This window comes from Phocoena sinus, chromosome 6, assembly GCF_008692025.1.
Source record: "Phocoena sinus isolate mPhoSin1 chromosome 6, mPhoSin1.pri, whole genome shotgun sequence".
NCBI lineage: Eukaryota > Metazoa > Chordata > Mammalia > Artiodactyla > Phocoenidae > Phocoena > Phocoena sinus.
Window position 1 is genome coordinate 65,057,590 of NC_045768.1, and position 15,149 is coordinate 65,072,738.

At 39.2% G+C, this 15,149-nt stretch overlaps 1 protein-coding gene across 1 annotated transcript in view; it reads right to left on the reverse strand.

The window, feature by feature from the left end:
* Nucleotides 1-4,640: 4,640 nt before the first annotated feature.
* TTC39B (tetratricopeptide repeat domain 39B) overlaps nucleotides 4,641-15,149 on the reverse strand; it is a 135,767-nt gene continuing 125,258 nt past the window's right edge. The window contains exons 18-20 of the mRNA XM_032636309.1: nucleotides 11,153-11,270; nucleotides 8,293-8,409; nucleotides 4,641-5,048 (exon numbers count right to left, since the gene is read on the reverse strand). Of these exons, the coding sequence (XP_032492200.1) occupies nucleotides 4,958-5,048; nucleotides 8,293-8,409; nucleotides 11,153-11,270 (326 nt within the window). The 3' untranslated portion in view covers nucleotides 4,641-4,957. The remainder of the gene's footprint in view (nucleotides 5,049-8,292; nucleotides 8,410-11,152; nucleotides 11,271-15,149) is intronic.

Below are 15,149 nucleotides of genomic sequence, written 5' to 3' on the forward strand. Positions count from 1 at the left end.
ATCAATGAATTTGGTAAAGTAGCAGGTTAAAAAATTAATGCTCAGAAATCTTTCATTCCTACACACTAATGATGAAAAATCTGAAAGTGAAATTAAGAAAACACTCCCATTTACCACTGCAACAAAAAGAATAAAATACCTACGAATAAACCTACTTAAGGAGACAAAAGACCTGCATGCAGAAAACTATAAGATACTGATGAAAGAAATTAAAGATGATACAAACAGATGGAGAGGTATACCATGTTCTTGGATTGGAAGAATCAACATTGTGAAAATGACTAAACGACTCAAAGCAATCTACAGATTCAATGCAATCCCTATCAAATTACCAATGGCATTTTTCACAGAACTAGAACAAAATATTTCACAATTTGTATGGAAACACAAAAGACCCTGAATAGCCAAAGCAATCTTGAGAAAGAAAACCGAGCTGGAGGAATCAGGCTCCCTGACTTCAGACTCTACTACAAAGCTACAGTAATCAAGATAGTATGGTACCGGTGCAAAAACAGAAATATAAATCAATGGAACAGGATAGAAAGCCCAGAGATAAACCCACACACATATGGTCACCTTGTTTTTGATAAAGAAGGCAAGAATATACTATGGAGAAAAGACAGCCTCTTCAATAAGTGGTGCTGGGAAAACTAGACAGCTACATGTAAAAGAATGAAATTAGAACACTCCTTAAGACCATACACAAAAATAAACTCAAAATGGATTAAAGACCTAAATGTAAGGCCAGACAGTATCAAACTCGTAGAGGAAAACATAGGCAGAACACTCTATGACATAAATCACAGCAAGACCCACCTCCTAGAGAAATGGAAAAACAAAAATCAACAAATGGGACATAATGAAACTTTAAAGGTTTTGCACAGCAAAGGAAACCATAAACAAGATGAAAAGACAACCCTCAGAATGGGAGAAAATATTTGCAAATGAAGCAACTGACAAAGGATTAATCTCCAAAATTTACAAGCAGCTCATGCAGCTCAATATCAAAAAAACAAACAACCCAATCCAAAAATGGGCAGAAGACCTAAATAGACATTTCTCCAAAGAAGATATACAGATTGCCAACAGACACATGAAAGAATGCTCAGCATCACTAATCATTAGAGAAATCAAAACTACAACGAGGAGGGGTTTCCCTGGTGGCACAGTGGTTGAGAGTCCGCCTGCTTATGCAGGGGACACGGGTTCGTGCCCGGTCCGGGAAGATCCCACATGCTGCAGAGCGGCCGGGCCCGTAAACCTGCACCTCCGGAGCCTGTGCTCCGCAACGGAAGAGGTCACAACAGTGAGAGGCTCGCGTACTGCAAAACAAACAAACAAACAAAAAAAACTACAATGAGGTATCACCTCACACCAGTCAGAATGGCTATCATCAAAAAAACTACTAACGGGCTTCCCTGGTGGCGCAGTGGTTGGGAGTCCGCCTGCCGATGCAGGGGACACAGGTTCGTGCCCCATTCTGGGGGGATCCCACGTGCCGCGGAGCAGCTGGGCCCCCGGAGCCTATGCTCCACAGTGGGAGAGGCCACAGTAGTGAGAGGCCCGCGTACAAAAAAAAAAAAAATAAACTACTAACAATAAATGTTGAAGAGGGTGTGGAGAAAAGCGAACCCTCTTGCACTCTTGGTGGGAATGTAAATTGATATAGCCACTATGGAGAACTGTATGGAGGTTCCTTTAAAAAACTAAAATTAGAACTAGCATACGACCCAGCAATCCCACTACTGGGCATATACCCTGAGAAAACCATAACTCAATAAGAGACATGTACCACAGTGTTCATGGCAGCTCTATTTACAATAGCCAGGACATGGATGCAACCTAAGTGTCCATCAACAGATGAATGGATAAAGAAGATGTGACACATATATACGATGGAATATTACTCAGCCATAAAAAGAAATGAAATTGAATTATTTGTAGTGAGTTGGATGGACCTAGAGTCTGTCATATAAAGTAAGTCAGAAACAGAAAAAGAAATACCGTATGCTAGCACATATATATGGAATCTAAAAAAAATGGTTCTGAAGAACCTAGGGGTAGGACAGGAATAAAGACGCAGACATAGAGAATGGACTTGAGGACAAGGGGAGGGGGAAGGGTTAGCTGGGACAAAGTGAGAGAGTGGCATGGACATATATATATTACCAAATGTAAAATAGATAGCTAGTCGGAAGCAGCCGCGTAGCACAGGGAGATGCTTTGTGACCACCTAGAGGGGTAAGATAGGGAGGGTGGGAAGGAGACGCAAGCGGGAGGAGATATGGGGTATATGTATATGTAGAGCTGATTCACTTTCTTATAAGGCAGAAACTAACATACCATTGTAAAGCAATTATACTCCAATAAAGATGTTTAAAAATAAATAAATAAATGATATTACAACATTTAAAAATCCATTGGATAGATTATCAGTAACTATAAAAGAAAAGGAAATGAAAATACAAACGAAATAAGAACAAGTAAAGGAAAAATCTTAATGGGAGATATGCATTTTTATATTTGTTTTGGTAATGCAGAGTTAAAATAAAACAAAAATAACTACCATTACCTTAAATCGTTTCCATTTCATACCAGAAAGTGCATTTTTTACTCACTTTTGCTCTGACTTGTAGCTTCTCACAAAAGCAATATGACCGTTTTTTTTATTATTAAAAAAAAATAATCATAATGCTACCAAAACTCTTCTAAGAACTTTGGAGACTTTTTTTCCCAAGTAATATTCAAAGAAATTTTTGAACAGATTTTCCCTTACTAATTGTAATGACAGTTATTTTCTCTTTTATTTGGTCCTAACGTAAAGTTATATAATTCCTATTAATAGCACATGATGAATCTACCACCAATATTATCTGAAGGGGTGGAACTCCGAGTTGAGTTGTATTCATCATTTTCCACTGGAAAAACATCCTCAGTATTGGCCAAGAATTAGTACCTTAAAGAAAACAAGACCAAATACCTGCTGGATACAGGCTCATATAGCAGGGAATAAACAGCAAGGAGCAAATTCACAATGTGAGCTCATGTCAGTGCCCAACACTTCAAATAAATTTAAACTTGTTTGAATCTCCACACTTTCATTTTATATCAGAGACCACAGACTCAAGCCAATACTTTTGTTTTGATACTGTAATACATACATAAAAACCGTAACTATTACAACAACTCATATTCATGCAGCCTTTCAGTTTATAAAAAGCTATCATATGCATTGTCTAATAGAGCCCTCACAAGCACCAAGCTCTGTGTTGCTATCCCCACCAGGGAAACTGAGTGCCAGAAAGGGTCAATGACTTGCTCCACATAGAGGAAATATTATTAACTAATAGAACTCGGCTCCTGACTGCCAATCTGGGCTGTTTTTGTTAAACTGCAGAGGCTTCCAAGACAAGTTATTCTTCAAAATAGAAATAAGACAAAACCCTGATTCATCGATTCATGAACTGTTTTTTGTCGCTCTGGATGCAGTCTTGTCCTCAGCCACTGCACATACATATTGGAGAGCTGAGGGGCTGGGGAGGGCAGTGATGATTGTAAAATAAAACACACACTAAGTGGGAATGATCTGGATTAAACATTTTAACATTGTTTGCTGAAAATAAATATCTCAGCCTCAGACCCACAGTTATAAAACTAAAAGAGACCTTGAAATTCATCTGTTCTTTTTCCATTTCACAGATGAGGAAAATATGGTGATGGAGAGAGCACAGAACTCCCTAAAGGTCACCCCGGTAACTGCTGACAGCAGAGCCAGGACCACACAGAGCTGGCTCTCTTCCACTCCATGCCCTGATTGTGTTTGCAAATTAAAGGACTAAGCACAGTCCAGATATTTACAAGGAACCATCACAGTGCTAGAGAAATGAGCAGATTAGACCTTACACACCAACATTACAAGTGTAAAAATTGTTATTTTACATATCATTGAAAGCAGCAGGAACTTTATAAGAAAAATAGTCAACGTATATATTTTAGGCGCTCATTGTTAAGGTTAAGGAAATTTTCTAAAATATAACTATTTTCCCTTTAGATACATGGAATTTTTAAAAATTTTGTTATAATAATAACAGACTTAAGTACATTCAAAAACAGGATAGGGCTTCCCTGGTGGCGCAGTGGTTCAGAGTCCGCCTGCCGATGCAGGGGATGTGGGTTCGTGCCCCGGTCTGGGAAGATCCCACATGCCATGGCCGCTGAGCCTGCGCATCCGGAGCCTGTGCTCCGCAACGGGAGAGGCCACAACAGTGAGAGGCCCGCATATCGCAAAACAAAACAAAACAAAACAAAACAAAAACACAGGATAGTCTCTCAGAACTGTCACCACCTGTAACTTACATGAAGAATAAAAAACAATAACATTTCATCACCTTTTCTAGATACAGGTCTTTCAACCTATTACCTACAGTACCTGTCCTGTTCACACCCATTGCCTGTCTTTTTCAGGAGTTTTCGAAAAGTTATTGAGCTATTTTGAATGTAGGTGATTCTTAGTTCCCCTCTGAAACTTAAATGCTAGGCAACAAAATATCTCTGAAGTTTAACTGACCAACATGCTAAAAATGCTTAGATTGTAGGCCATTTGCTACTTACACAATATTCATTTCCACATTAAAAAAATAAATAATCTAATTATACTTTACTGTAACTTCAAGTCCTTTAAAGGACTTTTCACTCTCCAATTCAAATCGGATATGAAATTCTTTCTGGAAATGCAGAATATAAGAGTTTTCTAGATATTATTGAACATCATTCCATAGGAAAAAAAAAACCCATTTATGTAGACCAATAGTAAACCACACAGATGATAGAAAATATTGACAGTAAAATTAGTTTTTTGTCTCACATTCACAAGATCATTTTTCCACTTTAATACAAGGTCTAATCTATAGCAGATGCCGGTACTAATTGAGAGAAAATTCCATCCTTCATGTTCTGATCAATCTGAGGAAGGTTTTTTCCAGAGGTGAAGAGCTGCCTGAATTCTGAAGTGTAGTCTGGACTCCAGTGAGTAATCTTTGTAGTTATTTCTAAAGATAAATAACAATAATATTGTAATGTCAAAATTCGTTTATACACCAGGGCACCACCACCCTCCTCCCCCTCCTCTCATCTTCATTCCTTATTTGCTTTCAAACGTTAATATGCATAACAGTGGATTTTGTTAAAATGCAGATTCTGGTCCTGGGAGGAGATGAAGACTGCAATATTCTGTATTTCTAGAAGCTTCCTGGTGGTGGTCTAAACAGCATGCTTTGACTAGCAAGGTTTATATGTAATTACCAAACCATTCACAAACAAGCAAGAAGGTTACATGGAGGGCTTAACAAATTTTGTGAACTATTTTTAAAGAGTTGACCTCCTTTTCTAAACTGGAAATTTCTGGCAGCCTGTAAAAACAAGGTGAACATAATCATTCACCCCCACCACACACACACACACACACACACACGAATTTATATATAGATAGATTTAGATATAGATATAGAAACTCGCACAAAACGACAATTACAACAAAGATAGCAGGATTACTTGGTGACACCAAAATTACTTACTGCAATTCTGATGGGCAAATATCAATGGTTTGATCAATAATTATTATGTGACAATGTCAGGAGGGGCATTAGAAATCCACAGATTATTTAAAAACTTCACTTAGATCATCCCTGTTGACTTCTCTTTGCTAGAATTGTTCAGAATCAGCAAAATGGAATGCTTTGGACCTTGGGCTCTGCTTTCACACACCACCGTGGCCCATGGGAGAGCTGTACTTTCTTTGCAGTGGCATTCATTTCTTTCTATAGCCCTTTACTTTATACAGGTCTAAGGGTTACTTACTGGTAACCTTGGTAAGGGTTATTATTCATAATGAGGGTTATTATTCATAAGCTAAGCCAACATCTTACTAGAGTTTACCAAAGGACGTAATTGAGTATTTCCCTAATTAACTTCGGAAGCTTTGCAAAGCTCCTACTGCACAAAGAAAACTACAGATAATCAACAGTCTTGAAATTATGGAACGTCTGTTTATGTTGACATCACTGGGACTGTCTTGAGTTAGTGGTGACTTTTGATCACTGCTGGTCTTGCTTTTTCATAGTGAATTACTAGTCTTTTATTTTCATTGTTATAAAGTTGCCTTATTGTGCATTGCTTAGATAACACCAAATATGTCCAAATGATATGAATACTTAGAAACCGTATTTTTAGTCCCAAATTTTCCAATGGGACTAAAAATTTTCAATAGATTTGAAGATACATGAATGTCAGTTGACATAGGAGTCATACTCACTCTCAACAAATTAACTTTAAAAGTGACTTTCTCTCATATCCTCGGCTTAAAAAAAAAAAGATAATGAAACCTCTCTTGGCTCCACTGTGCCTCCAAAGCTTCTGCCCCATTACTATGCTTTATTCACAGCCAAATATCCTGAAAGAGTTGCCTGGAGTAGCAAACTCCACTTTCTCACCTTGCTTGTCAAAGTCACCAACGATCATGCTGCCAAGTTCAGCAGCCACTTCTCTGGTCTCACCTTGATTGACCTCTTGGCAGCCCTCTTCACAACTGACCACTCTCTTCTTTTGAAACATTTTGTTCACTTGGCTTTCCCGGATGTCCTCCTAACTCACTGGCCACTTCTTAATCTTCTTGTTTAATCTCTAAAATGATGGCATATCCCAAGGCTCTATGCTGGATCTCCTTCTCTAGCTGTATAACTTTCCCCAAATGACCTCATCAAACACCACAGCTTTAAATATCACTGTCTCTGTTCTGGTGACTTTGAAATATCTACATTTGGCCTTGACCTTTACACTGAACTCCATGCTGGTATATATGACTGCCAACTCACCATCTCCACATGAATACCTATAGGCACCTCAAAATATCACAGTCCAAACAGGAGTTTTTTTTTTTTTTCTCTCTCTCTCTCCTCAATCCTTATCCTCTGAGTATTCCCCATTTCATTCAAGAAGCATTATCAACCTCATGGCTCAACACCCTCCCCACTCCACCCCCCAGCCAAGAATGCTCCTCACGCAGTCCTCTGGTAACTGGTCTTCTCAGGACTGGCTTTAATTATGCTAATCTCAACTACATACCACCTCAAGGAAACCTTCCAGAATCAACTCAATCTAAAGTAGCACTCGAGTATCCTGTATTATATCGTAAATCTCAGCAAAGCACACACCATCGCTACTCTTCTTATATGTTTATTTACCAATAGCCCTCAACTTAGAAGGTAAAAACATTGCCTGTTTATGCACAGTTGTCTATCTAGAACCTTTTCTAGTGTCTAGCACATAATAGGTACTCAGTGAATGCTCTGCTGAATTTGAGTAAATGAACAAACTAGTGAATCAGCAAGCTATTTATGGCCTACAGCTATCATGGCATTCTTTCTCCATGGCAAGTAGTGTTCAAAGCAAGCAGACCACAGGGTTTGTGCCTCCAGTAAGTGAGCCATGATCACAGGAGGTCTGAGAGCCACTGGACAGCAGAATTGATAAAGTGCTTTGAAACTGCCACAGTAGTCAGAAAGAAGAAAGAGAAGATTCAAAGGGCTTCTTCAAATCAATGGCTCTTTAAGGAAATGAGAGAGATGGTGGAACACACCAAGGATCGGCAAACTATGACCAAAATTATGGCCAAATCTGGGCACACCCATTTATTTACATATTGTCTTCTATGGCTGCTTTTAATACAATTGAGTAGTTGCAATGGAGACCTTATACTGTAAAGCCAAAAATACTTACTAATTGGCCCTTTACAGAAAAAGTTTGCTGACCCCTGATATAGAAGAGAATAGGCCAGAAATCTGTCATGTAGGTCCCCAAAATCACAACATTTGTAAACAGCCACAGGGTCAGGCATTAAGAGCGTTGGAGGGCTTCCCTGGTGGCGCAGTGGTTGAGAGTCTGCCTGCCAATGCAGGGGATATGGGTTCGTGCTCCAGTCCGGGAAGATCCCACACGCCGCGGAGCGGCTGGGCCCGTGAGCCATGGCCGCTGAGCCTGTGCTCTGCAACGGGAGAGGCCGCAACAGTGAGAGGCACGTGTACCGCAAAAAAAAAAAAAAAAAAAAAAGGGTTGGAAACAGCACAATTCCAGCAAAAGCCACAGGCAGAAACTAAGCATAAATTAGCAAGTGTAAAATTGTGACTAATTTTTCATTAATGTGTTCATTTTAAGTGTATCAAGTTACTGCTGTTGTTAAAATTGTATTGACATTCCTGACTCCATAGCAATCAAAGAGAAGCTGCCGTTATCACTTACCTTGCAGTTTCTAGGACCTTTATGGCCTTGTCAATTTCCCCTTGGTTTTTATACAAAAATGCCAACTCAAACAGAGTAAATGGCACTAGGTAGTGGTCATACTTCAGTAGCTTCTCACTAAAAGAGCAAATGAAAAGCAATTAAGTCTTAACAGAACAAGGAACATATCATTCTTTTCCAACATATATGTATTTTTCCCCATTCTTAAGAAAACAGCTACAGCACTAAGACTATTATCAGAGAAAAGCTGTCATTATACAGTTAAAGAACCTAATAAACCATGGCAATAGATAGTATGCTTTTAACATATTACTCTTTTTTTTTTTTTGGCCAAGCTCTGACATGCAGGATCTTAGTTCCCCGACCAGGGATTGAACCAGTGCCCCCTGCAGTGGAAGCACGGAGTCCTAACCACTGGACCGCCAGGGAATTCCTTATATTACTCTTTTTTTTTTTTTTTTTTTACCCTTTTATTTTATTCCTTAATATAAATCCAGCACTGAGGATTGGTTACCGACCTTCAGGTATACAAACACATGCAGATCTTCAAAGATTAACCCTAGAAAGGATAAGATCATCCCTCCTGAACATGAATGTGTTCAGGAAATGACTCCACTCAGAAAACGATGCCACTTATTTCTCACTGAGGTTGAACTCTCTTTGCACTGCTGTCTTACAATGCTTCAAAATGTCAAGAAAGAAGTGGTCAACACTTTGGTTTTCAGCAGTATTATGAAAATTCTCTGACTACAAAACATCTAGAAGCACTCAAAAAAATAAGAGCAACACCCTTTAAAATGCAGAGCTCAGCTCACAAGGACATAAGGAAAACTGAAAGCAAAACAAAACCAGAACTCTAAGTGTGCGCATGATGCCAAAGCACCCCTAGGTCTGTTTCAGTCTGAATCAGCCAGGGCTTTGTGTCTCAATGTCCACACACGAGGTGAGGCCTTGGGTCCACATAGTATGTAGAGCCTGGGCTGAGACTCTACATAAAGCTGGGGCTCTGCTCCACCAGAGAAAGGGCAGATGAGAAAAACCCACTTGCAGCATAGGAGGAAGACAGGGGCAGTTGGCTCCTTGGCCTGAGGTCTAGGTGAGGGGGGGTGGGAAAAGACACATCCCTTAGGAAATTAATAACCAATAGGCCTGCCCTCACATGAATCTGCAATTCAAATTTATGTGGCCCAAATGATCCAAGAACTTCTAAGCAATGAAATTAACATGAAGGTGGCCCTGGCCTGGAAAAGCCTTTTGGGCATCCGGCAGAAATAAAAGCAAAATCACTTTAGAGAGAGACTATTCCTCAATCCTAGCCTCATAGGAGCCTCAAGATAAAACCCCACTGAAGGTGAACTCACAGTCCAAAACTATAAAATACACCGGCAAGCAATTCACTATGAGATTCAAAAAATACAACAAATAGCCCAAATGGGTCATCCTTTTGATCCTAATAAAAACACCAATAAAAGAGAACTCAACGGATACTTCTTTAACATGTTTACTAAAGCCTGTATATTACTTATTTGGGAAATAGATACTGTCTCTTTCAGCTTTTTAGAAGGACACCGGTCCTCCTACATTCTCATAATATATAGTCAGAAAGAGGCAGATCAGTAGCTATGGATGGAAAGGCATATGATATGTAACAAAAAACGTCAACCGGCAGTCTATGGCTGTGATCTATTTGGCTTACACAATGGTTTCCAAAAAATTGAGCCAAGATTTAAAAATCTGGAGATGTTATACAAAATTCAGATTCCAGGCTTTCCATGAAAAATTGTAGGGACTTCCCTGGTGGCACAGTCATTAAGAATCCGCCTGCCAATGCAGGGGACACAGGTTCGATCCCTGGTCCGGGAAGATCCCACATGCCGCGGAGCAACTAAGCCCGTGTGTCACAACTACTGAGCCCACATGCTACAACTACTGAAGCCCTCACAGCTAGAGCCTGTGCTCCGCAACAAGAGAAGCCACCACAGTGAGAAGCTCGTGGACCGCCACGAAGAGTAGCCCCCACTCGCTGCAACTAGAGAAAGCCTGCGAAGACCCAACACAGCCAAAAAAAAAAAAATTGTAGGGATTATTGCTACTGGGCCCACACTGTCCAGAGCAATAATCAATTAGAGCTCAGGAGTGGCTGCATTCTTTAGAGAGAACACACAATCTCCCTAATCTGCAGTGCCCACTAATCCCTATTCCTGCCATCATTCAGTAAGGTTACTTGTCTGGCCCCTGTAATTGCATTTGTGACTCCAGATGTAGAGAAGAGGGTCAGGCATCAGAACCTTGACTCAACTCTCTAATTAGCGAAAGAGCAGGACATCATGATCAATGCTCTTGGGGGGTTAAAACTCATTCATCTACAGAAAAATACCCCTTGCCAAAAGACAAGCAGTTTTAGTATTCATCACAGTCGTTCTTTCCTGTCACATTATCATTACAATGATGGCGAGTCTTTCTACTCAACTTTGAATCCCTAGGATTCAGGATCACAGTTTCTGGCACATAGTGGGTACTCAAATATCTGTGGAATAAATGAATGACAGACAAATGCATGAATCGAAAAAGTATCAGATGTTCTGTACATTGCTGCCAGAATTTAGACAGACACATGTCAGCCTGGCTGTAAATTTAGCTTTTGTAAGTCACCTCTGAACACCAGGTAGAAAGGCATATAACGCCACGTTCCACTTAGGTTATAATTTTTTTCTCAAAGAATAAAGAAAACATTCCTGGATTCTCTTTCTGGTAACACCAAGTAAAAGGTTAGCAACAGGAGATAAAAGCATCACTTTCTCACAGCGATTCCCCAGAAACCACAATTTGCACTTAAGTTGGTTTCATTGTCCGCTTTTACCTTTGGACAACGTGGTTGAAACACAATTCCGCTTGCAAAGGCCGCTGTAAGTTCTTCAGGCAGCATCCTTTCAGCAACTTCACTAAGCATTCATCATCTACAGAGTAGTCGCTGGAGTCTTAAAGCAAAACAAACGTACAATTCACACACGGAAAGAAAAATACTTGTAAAAATCCTATTTAAGAGGTAGCACTAACAGCTCTTAGGTTTCAGAGGGACCATTTAAAAATAAGGAGAATATGTTTAGCATTTGTTATGCCTCACTAAATAAAATACAGTGAAAATATTTCAAATGAAAAGAATACTAACTACATTAATACACCATTTTATTAAGGGATTCACTCTAGCCACTTAAAAATTTTTTGGGGTGCTCATACTCTGAGTTACGTGACCTTAGGTATAATTATAGGAAGTTTGAACTGTAAATAAAGCAAGAGCTTTATTAGTTCTGTGAAAGGTAAAGCGGTGAGGAGGTCGCACGCTGCCTCTTCCTGTGGTTCTGTTCCCTAGCTGTGCTGGCGTCGTGTAGAAGAGGGTAACGCTTCCATATGGAGAAGCAGATGGCCTTCTCCCCATTAAAAATTCAGGAAGGAGCACACCCTCTCCAGATCATTATGTTTACAACTTATCAGTTCTCCCAGGTTATGTGCTTTGGGGGAAGAAATTATGTCATAAAATTAGACAAAATGGTTCTGAGGTGTGCAAGGCTCCTAAAATCCCCACAAACTTCTAACTGCGTGAGGCTAATGAGGAAGATTTCCTTTCAGGACTTTTTTCCTTTTGAAAATGACTCGTTACCTTCTACAGCCCAAGGCTAACATATATTACCAGAAGGAACCGTATCATGTGTGACATCTATCTGACAAAGGTTGCCATTTCACATCTATCACTTTTGAATTTGGGGTGTTTTTTTTTTTTTTTGCAAGTTAAGTGCAGCTAACAAATCACTCCAAGACAGACCGATAATTTATACATTTCACGCTGTGACAACACAGGTGGGAAGGGGCAGTAAACCAAACTAATGAGGCTCTAAGAGTCCCTCATACTGAAATACTCTTGCTTTCAGTATAAACGTCAGAAATCACCATTAACACATGCTGGTGTTTTAATCAGTAAACTGCTTGTCTATGGGAGGTTAAGGATGCTACTTAACCAACTCAGAGGAGGTCACTTTACTTCTAGGTGCTGAAAATAGCTGATATTCACCTCTCACTTCCTAGACCTGACAGGTTATTCACTAAGAAAATCACAAATGTCAATGCCACATTACCTTCCCTATTAAAATCCATTCCCCCTCTACCTCAAAAAAATCTATTTATGCTTCTAATCATGGATGCTCATTGAAATATCCATTCAAGAAGTAATATCTTTCCAGGCCTAGAACCAAACCCTTACGGTCCATACTGGATGTTAAGTTTTAGTATCACTTTTGTGCATTCTATTGAGTTCTATGTCACATTTTATGACAGTTTGTCTTATCTCACCGTTTTGGTGCTCAGTGAAGGGCAATTTTGCTGAGGAACACCATGGAAAGTTGAAGTACCATTAAAACACACAACTTTTATTTAGATCATGACTTAGGGATATGGAAAATGGATTCAAAAATACCATGTTCCTCCAAAAACCTTAGAAAGCAAAACCATTATTTCCTCAGACCACTACCTGTCAGATGATTATTTTCCCTTAAAATGTGAAGGTTTTATCATGACTATCAACCTCATGGGAGACTCATGGGAGAGTTCATGGATGAACATTTCAACACATGGTTTCCATTTTACACCCCAAGAAAATTACACAATAATGCTGCCAAAGCACACTTGCATCACAAAAGATCTGCTGAACTTAAAACAGAGGGTAGGCTTAGGGAAAAGGAAATTTGAAGCCCAAGCTACAAAATATGTACATTGAACTTTTCAGAAGCTAGCTGATATGCACCAAAGGAAAAATGTGAGAATAGATTTAGAGGTGAAGAGCCATAAGGTAACACTTTCCCTTTTATGTAACTTTTATTATGCTTGCTACATAAGTTCACCAAGCAAATTAGTTATAACAAATAGTTAAAGTAGAACTACTGAATCAACTTCTGGCTACATGTGGAATTTAGTCAGATATCGAGTGAAGCACTATTGGAATTAATAGCAAATACTGACTCCAGGCATACTACCAGGTTCTTTTCTGTCTTTAAACAGTATTCCTCCTTTTGTATCTCTGACCAGCCTTTCATAACTGTGGCATCGTCCGAGGAGAACACCAATTATATCCTCTACCATCTTTTGCTTTAGAGACACTTAACAAAGGTATGAGAAGCCAAAATACATTCATTTCCTAATAATGTGTATGTGGCGAGGGTGGGTAGGGGGGAAGGAGGTGTTTAGTGGAGGCTGAAGTCACCTCAGCTTTACCACTTCACTCCATTCTCCAATTGTGGATTTTTTCCCTCACTCTGAAGGATAAGAGCTTAATTACTAAAAGATCCTAAGGGGGTAGGGATATAGAATCAGGTAATCGTCTTGCGTAAAACCGTGGACCTAGAAGAGATCATCATAAATTTCATGTGCAACATCTAGCAAAAGTGATGTTCAGAAAAGAAACCAGATTTTTGTTTGGTTTTTTTTTTTTTACCCAGCAGGAAGACATACAAAGACAAGTTTGTACAAAGTACAATGTGTCTGTCTGTCTGAGCTCTTCTCCCCCACCAGTCCTGCTTAAATATCTCTCAAAGTCTATCATCTCAATATGTCATTAAAAGAGAAAGGAATGGATGGAGAGAACAGCCTGATTGTCTAAAACTCTACTGCATTTTACATGCGTAGTCTGATACAAATATTACTCCTTTAATTTTTTCCCCCCACCAATGTAGGGGCAAAATAAATTTAGAGGGAAGGGGTGAAGAGCCTGCTTAAATAGAGGAAAACTCAACAGTCCCTCAGGACTTCTTAACAGTGTGGGTGCTCTGTATCCGAGGGTTTCACATCCGCAAATTCAACCAACCAGATTGGAGCTACATTTAGGACCCATGGTTGACTGAATCCACAGATGCGGAAACTGCAGATACAGAGGGTGGACTATGGAACCTGAGCATCCAAGGATTTTGGTATCCACAGTGGGTCCTGGAACCGTTTCCACGTAGAAACTGAGGTACGACTGTATACAAAGCCCTTACTCCCTGGTGGTACGTAATAGTCTATACTACGAAGGATAGACATTCAAAAAATAGAATTTATTCTACTGCACCAAAATCCTTATCTTTGTAGTAAAACAGAAGAAGCAAGCTAGGCTGCTTTTCTGGGGGAAAAATACCCTATAAATGTTTTAACTTAATAAAAAGAGGTTTTTCTTTACCTCCCAGTTTTCACATACCCACTTATTTTAAAACATATTCATTTTTCCATCTGATTTGTGAGTATGTGGGGTTTAATCACAGATAATTCCCTTAATGACAGGAACAATGCTTTCTCTGCCTGTCACAATGCTGTACCTAGTATGGAAAATCTACGAGTGTTCAAAGGAACAAATTAATGAAGAGTGGCCAAATTGATTCAACAAAAATAAACACTAGTAAATTTGTTCAAAAGCCCAAATACACTTTACTGAAGTACATTTTGTGAAATCTCATTTTTTGAAGTAAACATTTATGGAGTTTCATCTAAATTACATTTCAAAATGATGGGGCTCTATGTTGAGTTTCCACTCAAATCAAAGTAAGTATTCTTCCTTTTTGAAATTATTCCATATTAAAAAGAGTAAAAATAAAATCACCTCACACCCATTAGGATGGCTATTACCAACCAACCAACCAACCAACAAAACAAATTTTTTAAAAAATAGAAAATTACAAGCATTGGCAAGGATGTAGAGAAATTGAAACCCTGTGCATTGTTGGTAGGAATGTACAATGGTGCAGCCACTAGAGAAAACAGGATGACAATTCCTCAAAAAATTAAAAATAGAAATGCCGTATGATCCAGCAATTGCACTTCAGGGCATATATCTAAAG